A 14,496-nucleotide genomic window follows, 5' to 3' on the forward strand; every position below is an offset into this window, starting at 1 on the left:
GAATGCGGGCACTTTACAAATGGTGCTCCGCATGCGTTAGGACCCTGTGTCCCTGCGTTTTGAACTAGGCTCTTGAGACGGAGGCTTACGAGTGCCCTGCAGGCCCTCGTAAACTCGACGTGAGACTCGTAGGTAGAATTCTCCGAGTGATGCTATACATACCGTTTCGCCAGCTGCGCTCTCCTGTCCAAAGTAATTGGGGAAGCCTGGAACGTAAACATATTTGGCAAAGATTTGTCTGGTTGGGTAAAGCTATGTAGTTAAAAAAATGAACTCAAACCAAAGCCCTCGAAAAGTACGGCCCAACGTTTCAAAACGCATTCCGTTTTTTTTTGTTTTTTTTTTCAGGGGTGACCACTAGCACGGGGACGCGACAGCTTTTTTCTCCTTTTTGCCCATCAATATACCTTTTTTTCTTCGTTTCCCTGTGTAATAATTTGGCAGCTTTGCTCGCCAGGTGATCTAGAAGAAGAAAGCTGTTGCGTCCCCGTGATATTAGGTCACCCCTGATAAAAAAAGGGAATGCGTTTCGAAACGTTAGGCATGTACTTTTTCTGGACTTTGGTTAGAGTTTATTCGTTTTAACTACTCAGTAGCTTAACTGGAAATGATAGCAGTGTAAAGAAACAACGTACATGTAGAAGAAACAAACAAGTGGACCAAGCGCAATACGTGCTGTGCTGTAAGCGGTACCGAAAAAACATGACCGAAATATCTTACTCGTTAGTGGCAAATAAATGGAACGGGTTATAGACCTACGTTATTCAAAATAAAAGAAACGCGTTACCGTTGCCAGTAACGATAAAATGCAGAACACATTACGTTTGCTTTACTTTTTTTTATAAATTAACTATTCTACTGTTTTTACGACACAAATATGCGTAAGTGCAATATAAAAACAAATATATATATATATATATATATATATATATATATATATATATATATATATATATATATATATATATATATATATCTGCATTCGAAATCTTAATGTTCATAAGCTTAGCATTTGTAAGGTTTCAGACAGATTTTGTTCATCTTGGTTCCACTAAGAGTGGAAAAAATTTGATGGTATGTAAGATGAATACAAAAACCAAATGACTTGGCGCACGAAAAAAAATAAAGTGTAACTTTTGAAGTCTTGCGAACAAGATGTAACGCGTATCATATCTACGTTCCCAATTACTCGAAATAAGTAACATAAGTACCGAGTACGTTACTTCGTTGTGGGAAAAAGTAGTAACGCCGGTACTTGTAACATGTTGCCGCCAACACCGGTTGCTTCTGCTGTTAGTGGCGTGTCGGTAATCTTATTTCGTTAAGTTATCCTCGTCACGCCAATTATAGTACGTTGCAGTATAAGGAAAGCGGAACACGCGAAACGTTCTTCGCCACTGTTACCAGCGAAAGTACGCAATACTTGCGCCATAATTTGTTGCTGGTAACGAAAGCAGTACCAGCGTCTCTCACAACTTCCTCCACTCTTTCCACTTCAGCAGTGCGAACGGTGGAGGGGAGGAGGAAAGTGGAAAGATGGGAACCAGCATATCCTGGCGAGTGGACAACTTTCTGGGCGGTATGCGGCTAACGGTTTTCAACAATGACAAAACGTGCTTATAGTTTATTGTCAAGAGCGCCCTCAAATTTCAATAACATTGCACCGATAACTTTTGTGTTTTTTAATCTTATTGCAAGGTGTAAATTTTCGTCATCTAATGCCAGATTTTAATGTTCGCAAGAACCCCAAGAATGTAAGCTGACCTCGATTATCTCTGTGTTATAACTTGCAATTCATACCCTGAAAAATAATGCAAACTAAACAGGTATGGAACACAATTAGCAAACTAAGACCTACTGTGTCTATTGCAAGTGGACCAAATGTGAATGTTCAATTTAGCTGGCCGTTAAAATCTACATTTTCTTGAATTTACAACCGGAAGTTTCACTCGCCGATGCCATGTGCAAATGGCGTCCATGGCCGTTTAAAATCCCACCTCGAGATTACAATTTCTTTTTGGTAATATTTTTGCCAAACCAATATAAAATATCGGGTACCGGTTATCTTCATAGGTTTAGAGATACGGTTTCGAAGAGCGTTTTTTTCTGCGCAACGGTTAGGTTCTACTATGTTTCTTAGAAGAAAAAGAGGTTTTGAAACAACTATTTAGATCATAACGTGCCTCCCCGAGCGTGCTGCTGGGCTCCAGAGGCGCATTATAGCTTGTATGATATCCCTTGCTACTACCCGCCTCGGAGAAGGGCACAATAAAGTAATTTAACAACACGTAGTCGTGTATTGACATTTAACGTCACGCGACGCGATCCCCAAAAAACCCTTGCGGACTCGCTGCGCCGGCCTTTTATCAGCGGTGGAAGGCCGCTTGCTAGTCGATTGCATTTCGCCCCCTCGCGGTGGAAGTGAACACAGGCGATTTAACATGCGTTCGACCTGCATTGTCGAACGCTTTGGATAACCAGGTGGCCCACAAGCTGCAGTGAGTTTGGAAGCCCATGTTGCAATAAGCACTATTGTGTAGGAAAACCCATGTTATGTGACCTAACCAATCGCACTTCACGGCAACCACTCATTGGCCTTTTACTGCGCGATCTGTTGTGTCCTTCATATTTTAGCTCTTTCTTTCGGAGCGATATCCACAAGATCTATGAGAAGCCTGGCTCTTCTTATCTGTTTGGTGGTGGAATGGACACAGTGCGGTAAGTTCACGAAAAGATTCCACGGCCTTTTATCATTCGGGAAGTCTTACAAACGCCTGATTGATTTCACGTAAGCCTCAGACTTCTAACCAACGAATTTCAAGAGAATTTGTTACATAACATTTTGTACTTTTTTGGTAACCAGGCAACTGCTGCGATATTTTGCTTTTAACACGTTACCACGTAACGTGCTTTTATTATTCTCGTTATAAAAAGCACCTTGTGTTAGAAAATGACGGTATGACAGCGTTACCTGCCAGATTCCTACCGCTTATGATCACCCTCTTGAATATTGGTCGACGTCGCTGTTATCATTTACCTACGATTGCTAGATGAAGAACGTGCTTTTGTAAACACATCGTTTGATACCAATCATTGTTTAGTGCGAGTCAGCCTATATATACCATCTTTATGTTAGATCTCGTTTCAGAAAACATGTTTATATATTAAACATTTTACATGCTGGTTAAATTGTTTGCTATATACCTTCCTACCGGGCACCAGGTGCCTTTGAACGTCTGTATAAAATTAGGATATATAAATTACCAATAAAACCAGTACTTAAGGAAATCAAAAACGTGTTCTTCAAACACTCAATTGAACTCGTTAGGCTTCGAAGCAGGGTGGTAATTGTAAAGGTATTCACACCAGCCTAAAGGACCCTGATTTGTATAGCCAGCACCTACACGGCCTTCTGCAGTATACCATATACCATGATTGTACTTAACGAGTTACAAATAACTGATTATTTGTAATCCATTACCTTCTATTGACACTTTTTAACGCTTCAATTATTTTTTTGTGCATTGACGTTCGCTGCAATACAATTAGTACTTACTGCAACTAATTAAAAGTTTCCGAAAATTTAAAATGTTGAGTTAAGTTGTTTTCTTTTTACGTACAAAATCGTTTTGTCTGACCTTTCGTCACTCGTCTATTCTCCAGCGACGTTGGAAAGTTCTCTTAACAGTAAACATCTACAAAAACAAAATCAAGATACCAGAAGGATCAGAATGTCAACGCGCTCGGCGACGTTTTGACTGTCGAGCTCGGCAGTCAAAACGCTGTTTGTTTTGCGTCGAGACGTGCGGGAACTTTTAACGACAACTGCATTGTGTTTGGGATGCCGGATAATGGAATCTTTACGCTTAAAATGCCTGAAAACCTAACATGATGGACGTGAGCAAACAAAAACTTACCAAAGTAGGGGTCAAGGCGCAGGTGAGTTGATGCACAACTATAATTCAAAACCTTGAGACAAAGGTAACAATAAGGACATACGCACTACCAACTCATAACCAACACAGCATAAATACAGTTGTTGTTTACTTATTTATTTCTTTACTTACTTACAAAGAAGACTGTTGTGGAAGTAAATGACAGCTGTAGGCTATGCTCGTTATAAGACGGTGGTATTTGTGTACTTTGTTTTATTTCTCAACTATCTTGATAATAATTATAGAAACCTCAATCTCTGAAAGTGGCACATCGCATCTATTTGTTAATTATTTTGCTTTCTATTAGTTTAACATGTGAAAACAAACATGTGAAAATGTTTCTTCTATTAGTTCAACAGGTGAAAATGTTAAAAATAGTTAAATATATGAAGACGAAATTTGAATTTAATCAACGCGCTATTTCTCATAGGTGTCCAACTACAATCAATGTGTAACTGTTTTGTATTTCCTTGGTTTTGTACCTGCAGTATGGACCAGAGGACAAATTGTGTACCCTCAGCTCTTAGAAGCCAGGGGGCTCGGAATCCAAAAAAAATTGATACAAATTTCTTCGACACATACCTTACCTTTGGAAAAGAGCTCAATTTTCGGAGACGAAGTTATAGTGGACGTGATGGACGGTACCCAAAGAATAAGAAAGGCTGTAAGCAATCTAAGTGTCTTGTCTGTCATTTCGTTCTTTCTGCACCAAAACATGGAGTGCGCAGTGGTGCAGAACAAAATTGCGTATTCAAGACGGTAAAAAAATTGCATCTTCAGGTTGACAGTGGATTCATCCGGGACAGACTGTACCAAAACCGTCAGCACAAGGCTACTCTTCTTATTCATGAAACAACGCACGGTGTTGTTGTGGTAAGCGCGCCGAACTCCAACGTACAGTACGTAAACCAACGCTTTTAAGGCATCTTAGATGGCACGCGAAAATTGGTTTTCAGCGTATCGCGTTGCAATTTACTACACAGGTGCGAGCAAGTGCTGGAAGTTTACAGTTAAAGAATCAAGGAATAAATTTAACTTGTCCGAAAGAAGAAAACAAAATCTCTTCTGCGGCTACTGTGGCCATCGAAGAAATCCGTTAGCATTTCGCGCAGCGGTTATATGTAACAAACCATGCTGAATCCAGCCTCTGATCAGCATTTTGTTGCGGGGTGAACATTCCCGAAATTCCTCTTGTGCTCAACGGATTTGCTGATTCCAAGTGTGTGGCAGAAAACTTCTAGTTGATAGCGGGTGAAAGATTCGCACCAGCCGCATCAGCATCAGCAACATGGCGGCGGCCTAGGAGCGTTTTTTTGGAAAGAGGTATACAGGAACTCTAGCGCACCCCAGAGCCATATATAAAGGAGAGTTTGATCAGCTGGCGTTGCCTCGTTGACAGCTCATCAACCACGTCACTGACACGCCAAGCGAACGCCGTGGCCACTCCCATTTCGCCATCTTGGCGTTTCAGACGCCGGGGACCCGAGCCCGAAAGTTTTTGTTTCGGTTTCCTCCTACGTATGAATGTTTTACTGTGTTTTAAGTGATCCGCTAGCAGTATTTAGGACGTGTTGTGTTTATTCAAGAGCCATGTAAGTTAGTTTCCGGTCTGTTCTCCCTCTAGACGCGCCGCGTGAACAGTCCGTTCATGCGCTTCGCTGACGTTCGGCAAGTAGCGCAAAATACGCTCGTGTGAATTTCGCAATCTTACATTCTAGTTGACGCCTCTTGGTACTTTAGCGGTGTGCAAAGATAAGAACTTCTAATTAGCAACTGAGGGACTTTCCGTAAAGTGCTAGCGTATACGAAGATGGCATTGTTGCCCATGTTTTCGAAGCAAATTATCTCTTAGATTTAATGCGAGCTAAAGTACTTTTTTCGAGAGTTTCCCAGAGTTTTGTTTCTTCCTAATTGCATAATCTCTTGACTATGCGTCAGCGTGCCAAACGACATAATTTGATCGAAACGGTCGCTATCTCTGATTCGAGATTTCCACGCCGTGCATGCTTATCGCGTGACTCCTTCGAACTGTGTCTGCAATGAAACAGCGATCTAGTTCTCCGAACATCTGGGAAGCCCAAAAGGTTCCATAAAAATAAATAAAATATATGAAGGTTGTGCAAGTTTGCTGGCATTAGGAAGGGCGCCGGCACTAACCTTTTTCGTAATGCGAGAGCCGCCTATTTTATAACGAAAGGTTACGAAATAAAGATCGAGCGACTCAGCGTCAGGCGGCTCTTTGCGAACGTTAAGATTGCTCGTTTTCATAGATTGCTTCAGCGTAATTTAATAAAATGACCTTTCATAACGGTTTTGAGATCATAGCATCATGGTCATGTCATTAAATAAAAATAAATAGAAGATAGAAATGCAACAAAATTAGCTTTTTGTGCAAAAATCACATTTCCTAGATTATGCCATCTAGGAAATGTGATTTTTGCACAAAAAGCTAATTTTGTTGCAATAATTATTATGAATAAATATGTTTTATTTTTAAAACATATTAATTCTCTTCGAGGCTTGAAGAAGTAGAAAGAAAAAAAACGCGTCACAGATGGAACGTGCCCGTCCCGTGCTGCAATAGTTCACATAACGCATTATATGCGAGCTTTCTCTAACAACTAGTTCGCTAGTTTTTGTCGCTACGGGGAAGAAAACTCCATTTTTATAAAACGTTTTAGGTTGAAACAAGCGTTCTTATTTAAAAAAAAAAAGAACGGAAACTTCCGTGGGCGTCCACAATTATTGCGCTTGATTTTATTGAACCATATTTTGCGACAGTGTTTTCTTTTCTTTTAAAATTATAAAATATAAAACGACAACCATGACAGCTGTAAGTGGAATATCCAACCGCACAACAACCGACCATTTTCTCACCAGAAAACCTAAAAATGAGGGTCTGTACGCCGGATACCACGCGGCCCTGTATGCACGCGTCTTAACCTGGGATCGGTAATGGTGGACAGGCCTGCGCCGTTCCCCCCGTTTTCCGTTGCAAGGTGGTTGATAGGTGTGACGTCAGTTTTATGGGAGGAGTCTGGGAGCAGCGAAGGTACGGCGAGAGGTCAGCAATGGCAATTTATATCCAGACTCTTCAATACATAGCTCTCCCGCACCCGTACTATGCCCGCTATCTGTCGGCGCTTTCAGAAGGTGTTCAATAGGCACTTTTCATAGCCAGTGCGGCTGTTGCGCCATCCCGTGGTGGCGTTGAGAACATTGGTTAGACAAAATAGTATAAACCAGTCCAAGGTCAGCACATGTACCAGAGCACTAATGCTAACGCATTAGAAACAGAGACCTCTTCTGGGCAAGTTACGCCACTACCTGGCAGACGATACACGCTAGGTGAGAGGTGCTTCCAACAGGTGGCGTACGCCGCGTCGAGGGAGCATCGGCCGATTCGGGTTCTGTTAGCGGGATCGTCTGCTGTCACAACCCGAAACGGCTGGCGCTCTCAAGCAGAGCCGTATATGAGGAGAGTTTGGTCAGTCTATGATCTCGCCGCCATAACGCTCTCCTCCCAAGTGAGCCAATCAGCACGCGGCGTAGAGCGAGAGGCATGAGCGCATGCGCGCGAACTCCCGGCTGCTCCCACCTGAGTGGGGACGGCCGCCATCTTCGATCATTCTCCCGGCGGAATGCGTGAGATCGGCATCTAAATCTCGATTATTGCCTTTTATATCGCTGGCTCTGGCAAGAAGATGACATTCTGTTATTTCTCGGTGGGTTAAAAAGCTAATAAATGAGGATTTTTCGGCGTATTGCCACAAACTTTTATTCAGGAGAAAAAGAAGTCGGCCCGTAGCAGACGACGCGTAGCCTCAGCAGTGCTCTTCTCCGACCAGTCTCCGACAGCGTTGCTAAAAAATGGCGGTCGTCTCCTCTCTGCTCTCTTCTTTCTCTCTCGCTCCTTCGGCGCCCTGCTCCCTTTTATTTACTTTTCTCCTCTCCGGCGCCTTCGTCGCTACACCCACTAGTCAAACTCTCCCAATATACGGCTCTGCTCTCAAGAAGCGGCATGCGCCATCTGTCGGTATCCACTTCTCACTGCGCGTGTAGCATCCGGGAAGTGGCGGCGTAGATTAGCCAGAACAGGGTTCTGATCCTTTTAACGTGAAACGTTTTTTTTGGCTAGTTGCTCCGGGATTTTTGGAACCGGATTAAGTGAAGCCAGATTCAGAGAAGCCGGATTAAGTGAAGCATGGTTTCGTGAAGCCGGATTTTGTGAAGTGGGGCCTGAGACGTCACATGACTTCATTTTTCGTGGCGTCAATTTTTCTGCTAAATTTAGCTAGAAAAGTGAATTTGTTTATAGGTCACGTCACATGAAGTCTTGTCATAGTCACGTTACCTATACACAAATTCAGTTTCCCCGCTAGATTAGCCGGAAGATTGACATCACGTTACCTCAACACCAACTTAGTTTCTCCGCTAAATTTTGCGGAAATGAGGTGACTTTACTCCGTGTGACGTGACTTATACACAAATTAAGATTCCCCGCTAGATTTTGCGGAAAAATTGACTTCACGTAACATCAACGCCATTTCAGAGTTCAGGTTAAATTTAGAGTAAAAGTGATGTCACGCGACCTGCTGTCACGTGGCCTATACACCAATTGAGCCTCTCCATCAAATTTAGCGGGAATTTACATAGCGTGATACCGATTGCATATTGGTGGTACATCCACGAGGTGGAGCTGCTCTCAACAGACAAATTCGGAGAGCAAATGCTGTAACGCATGCGTGAAACTAGGAGGACAACTATGAAGTGTTCACATAGCACGCGTTAAGCTATCTGATGAATAGCTCCGTGAGAGTATCGGCTATTCATGTGTGGCCATGAAACGTTTCACGTATCTAGTATATATATATATATATATATATATATATATATATATATCATGTTGCATGTATGCAACACGATTGCAACACATGCAACACGATTGCGCTGCAAATTTGACTTACGATATTTTTCTTCTGTTGAACGAGGTAAAGCTCATTCCCTTTTATATTTTTTTACTGTAAACTTTCACCACCTGCTTGCAATTCTGTAGTAAATCGCAGAGCGGCAATTTCATGAACCGATTTTCGTGGGTCGTCTCAAGTGCACAGCTTACATAGACGCTGAAAAAACAAAATCCGTGAAGAATTAATTTGCGACCGCAAACATTTTATCGTTTGCGATTTTTGACTGCACGATGGCGGGTCACCCATGTAAACACCTTTTTTCTATTCTTGCGGCTTCCTTGGGGCTGAAGGCAGCTTCGTGTCGAATCTTTGGCAAGCTCGACTAGAGGCGTTTGACCGTTGACAACCAGAACTCTCAAAACTAGTGCAACATATTTGTTTTTATCGAACGCGTATACGTTTCTACGGTTACATCTAGACGCTATTTAGCGTTCAAAAGTTGGAGTAAATCTGTATTTGGCCCTTTAAAGTATGCTGCGCCTTAGCCTCAGACAAATATTTTGTACCCGCTCCAAAACCATGCCGCAAAAAAAAAAAAAAAATTGAATTTGTTTTTGCCGTTTTATATTTTTGTGTGCTAACTCAGCAGACGCGCCCACTGAATAATATTTGTTTTGTTTTCCGTTTTAGAAGGGAATTTTGAATACATCTCACTGTATTCAGCCTGAGAAGATGCTGAAACAAAGTGGAAGCGGCCGTGTGGCTCACCGCATTCGGGAAATACCAAGGGCGGTTCATCGACATGCTTCGAGTAAATGTAATTGTAATCTAAACTCTTTAGTTAAAATTATGCACCATAATGAGCGGCCCTTTGTTCACGCAGGAAAAATAGCAGCCCAAAAACAAGCAATCTTGGAAGAAAGGAGTAAGTAGAATTAACAATATTTTTAAAATATGAAGAAGCTTCTGAAAATTCGTTAATTAAGAAGACTAAACATGAAAAACAAAAAATCTAATGTGTCTAATATTTCGCCAAAAACTCGCTCACGCGTTCACTGTAATTTACGAAGGATATTCAGCGATGCACAATGCCTTTATAAGCTTATTTCAACCTTAGAGGGACTGTGTAAGGTTTGTTTGTACTTTTCCGTAAATGTTCGTAAGAAATAAATCTCGATGTTCATAACGTACGAAGCACGCGTAGCTTGTTATCTCCGCAAAACATCAATCACGTAAAAACAAAACTAAGCAGCTTTTATTTTTTGCTTTCTGAAAGAGGAAGCGGCCACGTGCTGGGACTTACAAAGCTCGGCGCACGTGCCAAGCTCCAGACTATGTTATGAAGACTTGTACATAATAGGCTAATCTAACTAAGGGTTTCAATGTTCCGTTACACGACCGCAACTGCATGCAGTTCATTGGAGGCAAGCGCCAGTGCACGAGACGGCTCGTGCCGCCTCGCGCTCTGCCGCGGGAAACCGTCAGCGTGGTTGTCGCGCGTGCAGAATGACTACAGACCACCGTGCTACGAACATAACCTCCTATCTACTGACACGGCGTGGCAGATCGCCACGAGAAGCGGCCGCTGAAATTGAAAAGGCAGAGCGGCAGACAACGGATGAGAGGAGAGCCACGTGACGGGCGCCCCCCCACAACAAAAGCTGTGCGCTGACGACCAGTTTCCTCGAGAAATGCTCTGTGTTACCAGATTCTGCGCTCCAAATCTGCGGCCGGGCACTCTATGGCTCCGTCGTCCAACTGCCAGGCTTTGTGAGTGTAGAGGAGGCTACACTACAGATCTCACCATAGCCTCCTCTATACTCACCAAGCCTGGCAGTTCTACGACGGAGCCAATAGAGTGCGCGGACGCAGATTTGGAGCGCGAGGATCTATAGCACAGAGCAGTTCTGGGGAAACCTGTGTATTAGCGCACAGCTTTTGCAGCGGCGAGGACCCAAAACATGGTTTTCAAACCCGAAGACAAAAGAAGCGGTGGCGCGAAGAGCGCGAGGAGCACGAGCGTACATTCCATCGCTCGGAAGAAGAGTGTTTCGGCGTCTCGCCGCAGCTGGGGCGCCCGTCACGTGACTCTCCTCTCATCCGTTGTCTGCCGCTCTACCTTCTCGATTTCGGCGGCCGCTTCTCGTGGTGATCTGCCACGCTCTGTCAGAATAGAGGAGGCTATGATGCCACCCTGCATGGCGGCAGTGTTGGCGAAATGAAACTGGCGGTAAGATCGGTCTATTCGTTACAGGTAACAAAATGATATGTAATCCTTTCTGTTAATCCGTAATTTTGTAAGGAAATCATTACTTGTTTTCAAAGGAATTATTAAGTATTTCCTTACTTTTAAGTAAGAAAAGTGCGATCTGTTACGTTTTTGTTTTTATTCACAAAGGAAAAAAGCGACAATTCAAAACACCAAGCGAAACTTCTAGAAATGTTTTTTTTTTGTTTAAGATTAGTTTTTTTGGGTTCATATCGTCACCTGTACTTGCAAACGCAGGGCCTGACAGTCTTCAGATGCTCAAAGACTTTCTAAACGTTGCACAACACTTCTACTCATTATTTATATGGACTTTGGGAGTTTGCCATCATGAGGATTCTCATGTTAACTATGTAACTACAGAAGCTTAAAGAACAAAGTATGTATATGCTTGGAGAGAACACCTAAGCTAGCAACCACAGCAACAAAACCTCTGTCTTACACAAGTTTGGTTAGGCTTACACTAGTATACGCTTATATAGTCTGGTTTTCTCACACAAAAACCTTCGTTACTTAGCTTGAAAGTATACAGCGTGAAACGATACAATTTATCTAGAGGAGATACAGGCGCACGCAATCTCCTACCAAGCTTCGAAAAAAAAACAAGCTGGATTCTTAATTCTAGCTAACACACCTAAACGATTTAGGCTTAAGTTCCCCTACCTCCCACTTGAAGATTATTTCAATATTGATAGGTCTAGTTAAATATAACTTTCTGAAACTAGGCTGACTAGACGTAAACATAGCAAAATATTTTTCGAATATTCCTTCAAAAATGTCTGTTTTCTGCACTCTTTCTTTCCATTAGCCATCACAGAATGGATCCAGCTCTATCACAGTGTTACTAACACCACCACCGGCACTTCGGTTTACTAATTGCTGTTACATTACCAATTCTAATTTAGGGTGCCTTAGTTATGCCTAAATTGTGATCCATGCGTATTTGAAATAAGCGTTTGTTAATGATGTTTTACTTTTCATGTCTAATTTGTACCACCCGTAAGCTTTTTCTGTGAATAATCTACCTTGATGTTGTACGCAAGATGCAAGCACTTTTTTGTATATGTGTGTTCCGTCCCGTGAAAATCAATTTAACCTATTTTTAGGAATAATTTAATACTTTTTGATGGCTTGGCTGTCGCAAATTGCAGCTTGCTCGCCCTCAACGAAGTGGGAAGAACACGGATATAAAGAATTGAACTCTGGGTGCAAAAGACATGAGGCAATGCTCTCATAGTTCAAATAAGTACCTAAGAAAATAACTGTACAAATGCACGCGAGTTGGCACAGCGGTTCTGTGCGCGCCTGTTATTTTTGTGACTTCACTCTTTCTTTACTTTCGAAGACACAAAGTGGAGGACACCAAACTATTGCGTGCGGTCAAAAAGCTCGAGGCAATTAACGATGTCATCTTAGGTTTCAGTTTCTATGACAGTTAGTGTAACGTTGCAACAGGAGCGGACGGTCTGGCTGAAATTGAGTTCAACACTGAAATTTACTGAAAACGATGTGACAGCAACAGCATGTTACTCAAATTATATTAGAACACATCTCATCTATTTGAATTACCAATGTTTATTTGATTTTTTTCTGTTTTTCTCCCATTGATCTGAAAGTTCCAGGCTGCCCACTTTCCTGACACCCCTTTCGTTCGTCAGCTTTGTGTGACCTAGATCAAATTGATGACGTTTTCCTACGTTATTGGCGCACGTTGTCGGTAGATTGTGTATTCTGACGAGGATCTTTTTGGGTTTTAGGTGTCCTGAAAACAATTAATAATAAAAACAAATACCCAAAGTCACCTTCTTCAATTTGTTAGTAATAATTTCGAGTAGTGGATTCCCTACTTGACGCTCATTAGCTCTCGCAATGGAGGGAAGTTGCGTTGCGGTTGACTAACATAGCATCTAGCTAAAGAAAAAAAACACACACACAAAAAAAAACACGGAGTTGTGATGCGTACGGCCGACCCTAGAACGGGCGTTTTGGACTGCATATTGGCATTCTCCTTTAGTTTACCCTAGGACGTAAATTTAACATAACGCAGCGAAAGTAACGAATTACTTTTTGAAGTAGCGGTCACTTACCTTTATGAAAAAGTAATAGTGACACTTTTAGTTAGAATATAGTCTTGGAAAACTGTAGATGTAATTCCCTACGTTTTTATAACTTGTACAATTCTGATGTTAGGGTTTGGCTGTTCACGCCAACGGAGCAGCTACCCGGAAGATCGCCGAGGCGTTGATTTTCGCAAACCCGAGGCGAGTGCTCGCGAAGTGCTTCTATCCAACCATTAAGACGCATACGACTTTCGGCTCTAAGAAGTAATCATCGTGACTTCACAGGTTTTGCTAAATATAAACTGAAATGAACAGGCGTCTTGAATCCTTGAAATTACGCAGCAGCAAATAATGATCAAGTATGGTTCGGTCTATTTATATATTTATTTATTTACAATACCCTCAGGGCCATAAGGCGTTAGAAAGGGGAGTGGGTGTTTATTGCAATGGTTGATAGTGCTTCTCGGAATTTGATGGGATCCTGAATGGTGACGATGTCCTCGGGAAGGTCATTCCAGTCCACAATTGCATCAGGAAGAGGGGCGTGGAGATGTGCTGTGGAAAAGCACCTTGACCGGGCTATTTTATTGCAATGATCGAGTCTGGAGGAAAGATAAGCCGGTGGAGAAAGAAAGGCAGACGTAAAGTAGAAAACATTCCAACCTAATATCATTACACATCGCCTTTATTTTAGAGTCCTCACTTTGTCACTCATTATGGTGTTCGCCCCCTAAAACACGATTTTCTTTCAAACGATTTGCAATATAAGATATACTAATCGGTTTCCCTTTTGTTCCTCAACAGCCTTGCCCCACGCCAACGAAATTACTCTACCAGTGTCAATAATTGTGGACACTGTTCACCGTGCATCCTGTGCGAGCGACATGGAATCCCTAGAATATGTCGCAATAATGATGAATGCGGTGTGTATTATACTCGAATATTTTGAAATTAACATGACACCCAAACGTTGCAAAAAATAAAACCCAATAAGCAAAACTGTAATGAATGCATAGCGGCATTTATCCGATCTCAAATAACTGTACTGACAAGCATTAACAGAGCTTTTGTATACTATTAACTTGTCTACCAGTAGAAAACATAGTGTGTACCAGGGTGTTTAGTACCGCAGACGAACCATTGCGCAAAAGCTTTGTTGTGCAAATGAACAAATCTTTCAACGCGAACGAAGGATGGTATTGAAATGTTTGGTCATTGCTGTTTTTCGCATTCCTCAACTTATTGCGAATCTTCCTAAAACATTGTTTCTTCTGAAAAAAAAAAAAACTGTTTTGAGGCAGATTCATTAGTGCTCAGTGCAAATA

At 42.1% G+C, this 14,496-nt stretch overlaps 1 protein-coding gene across 1 annotated transcript in view; it reads left to right on the forward strand.

The window, feature by feature from the left end:
* Positions 1 to 2,666: 2,666 nt before the first annotated feature.
* LOC120839586 overlaps positions 2,667 to 14,496 on the forward strand; it is a 37,468-nt gene continuing 25,638 nt past the window's right edge. Inside the window, 6 exon segments of the mRNA XM_042289108.1 lie at positions 2,667 to 2,718; positions 4,424 to 4,599; positions 4,716 to 4,808; positions 9,536 to 9,656; positions 9,729 to 9,770; positions 13,976 to 14,094. Coding sequence (XP_042145042.1) covers positions 2,667 to 2,718; positions 4,424 to 4,599; positions 4,716 to 4,808; positions 9,536 to 9,656; positions 9,729 to 9,770; positions 13,976 to 14,094 — 603 coding nt within the window.

This window comes from Ixodes scapularis, unplaced genomic scaffold, assembly GCF_016920785.2.
Source record: "Ixodes scapularis isolate PalLabHiFi unplaced genomic scaffold, ASM1692078v2 PGA_scaffold11__112_contigs__length_91849675, whole genome shotgun sequence".
Taxonomy (NCBI): Eukaryota; Metazoa; Arthropoda; class Arachnida; order Ixodida; family Ixodidae; genus Ixodes; species Ixodes scapularis.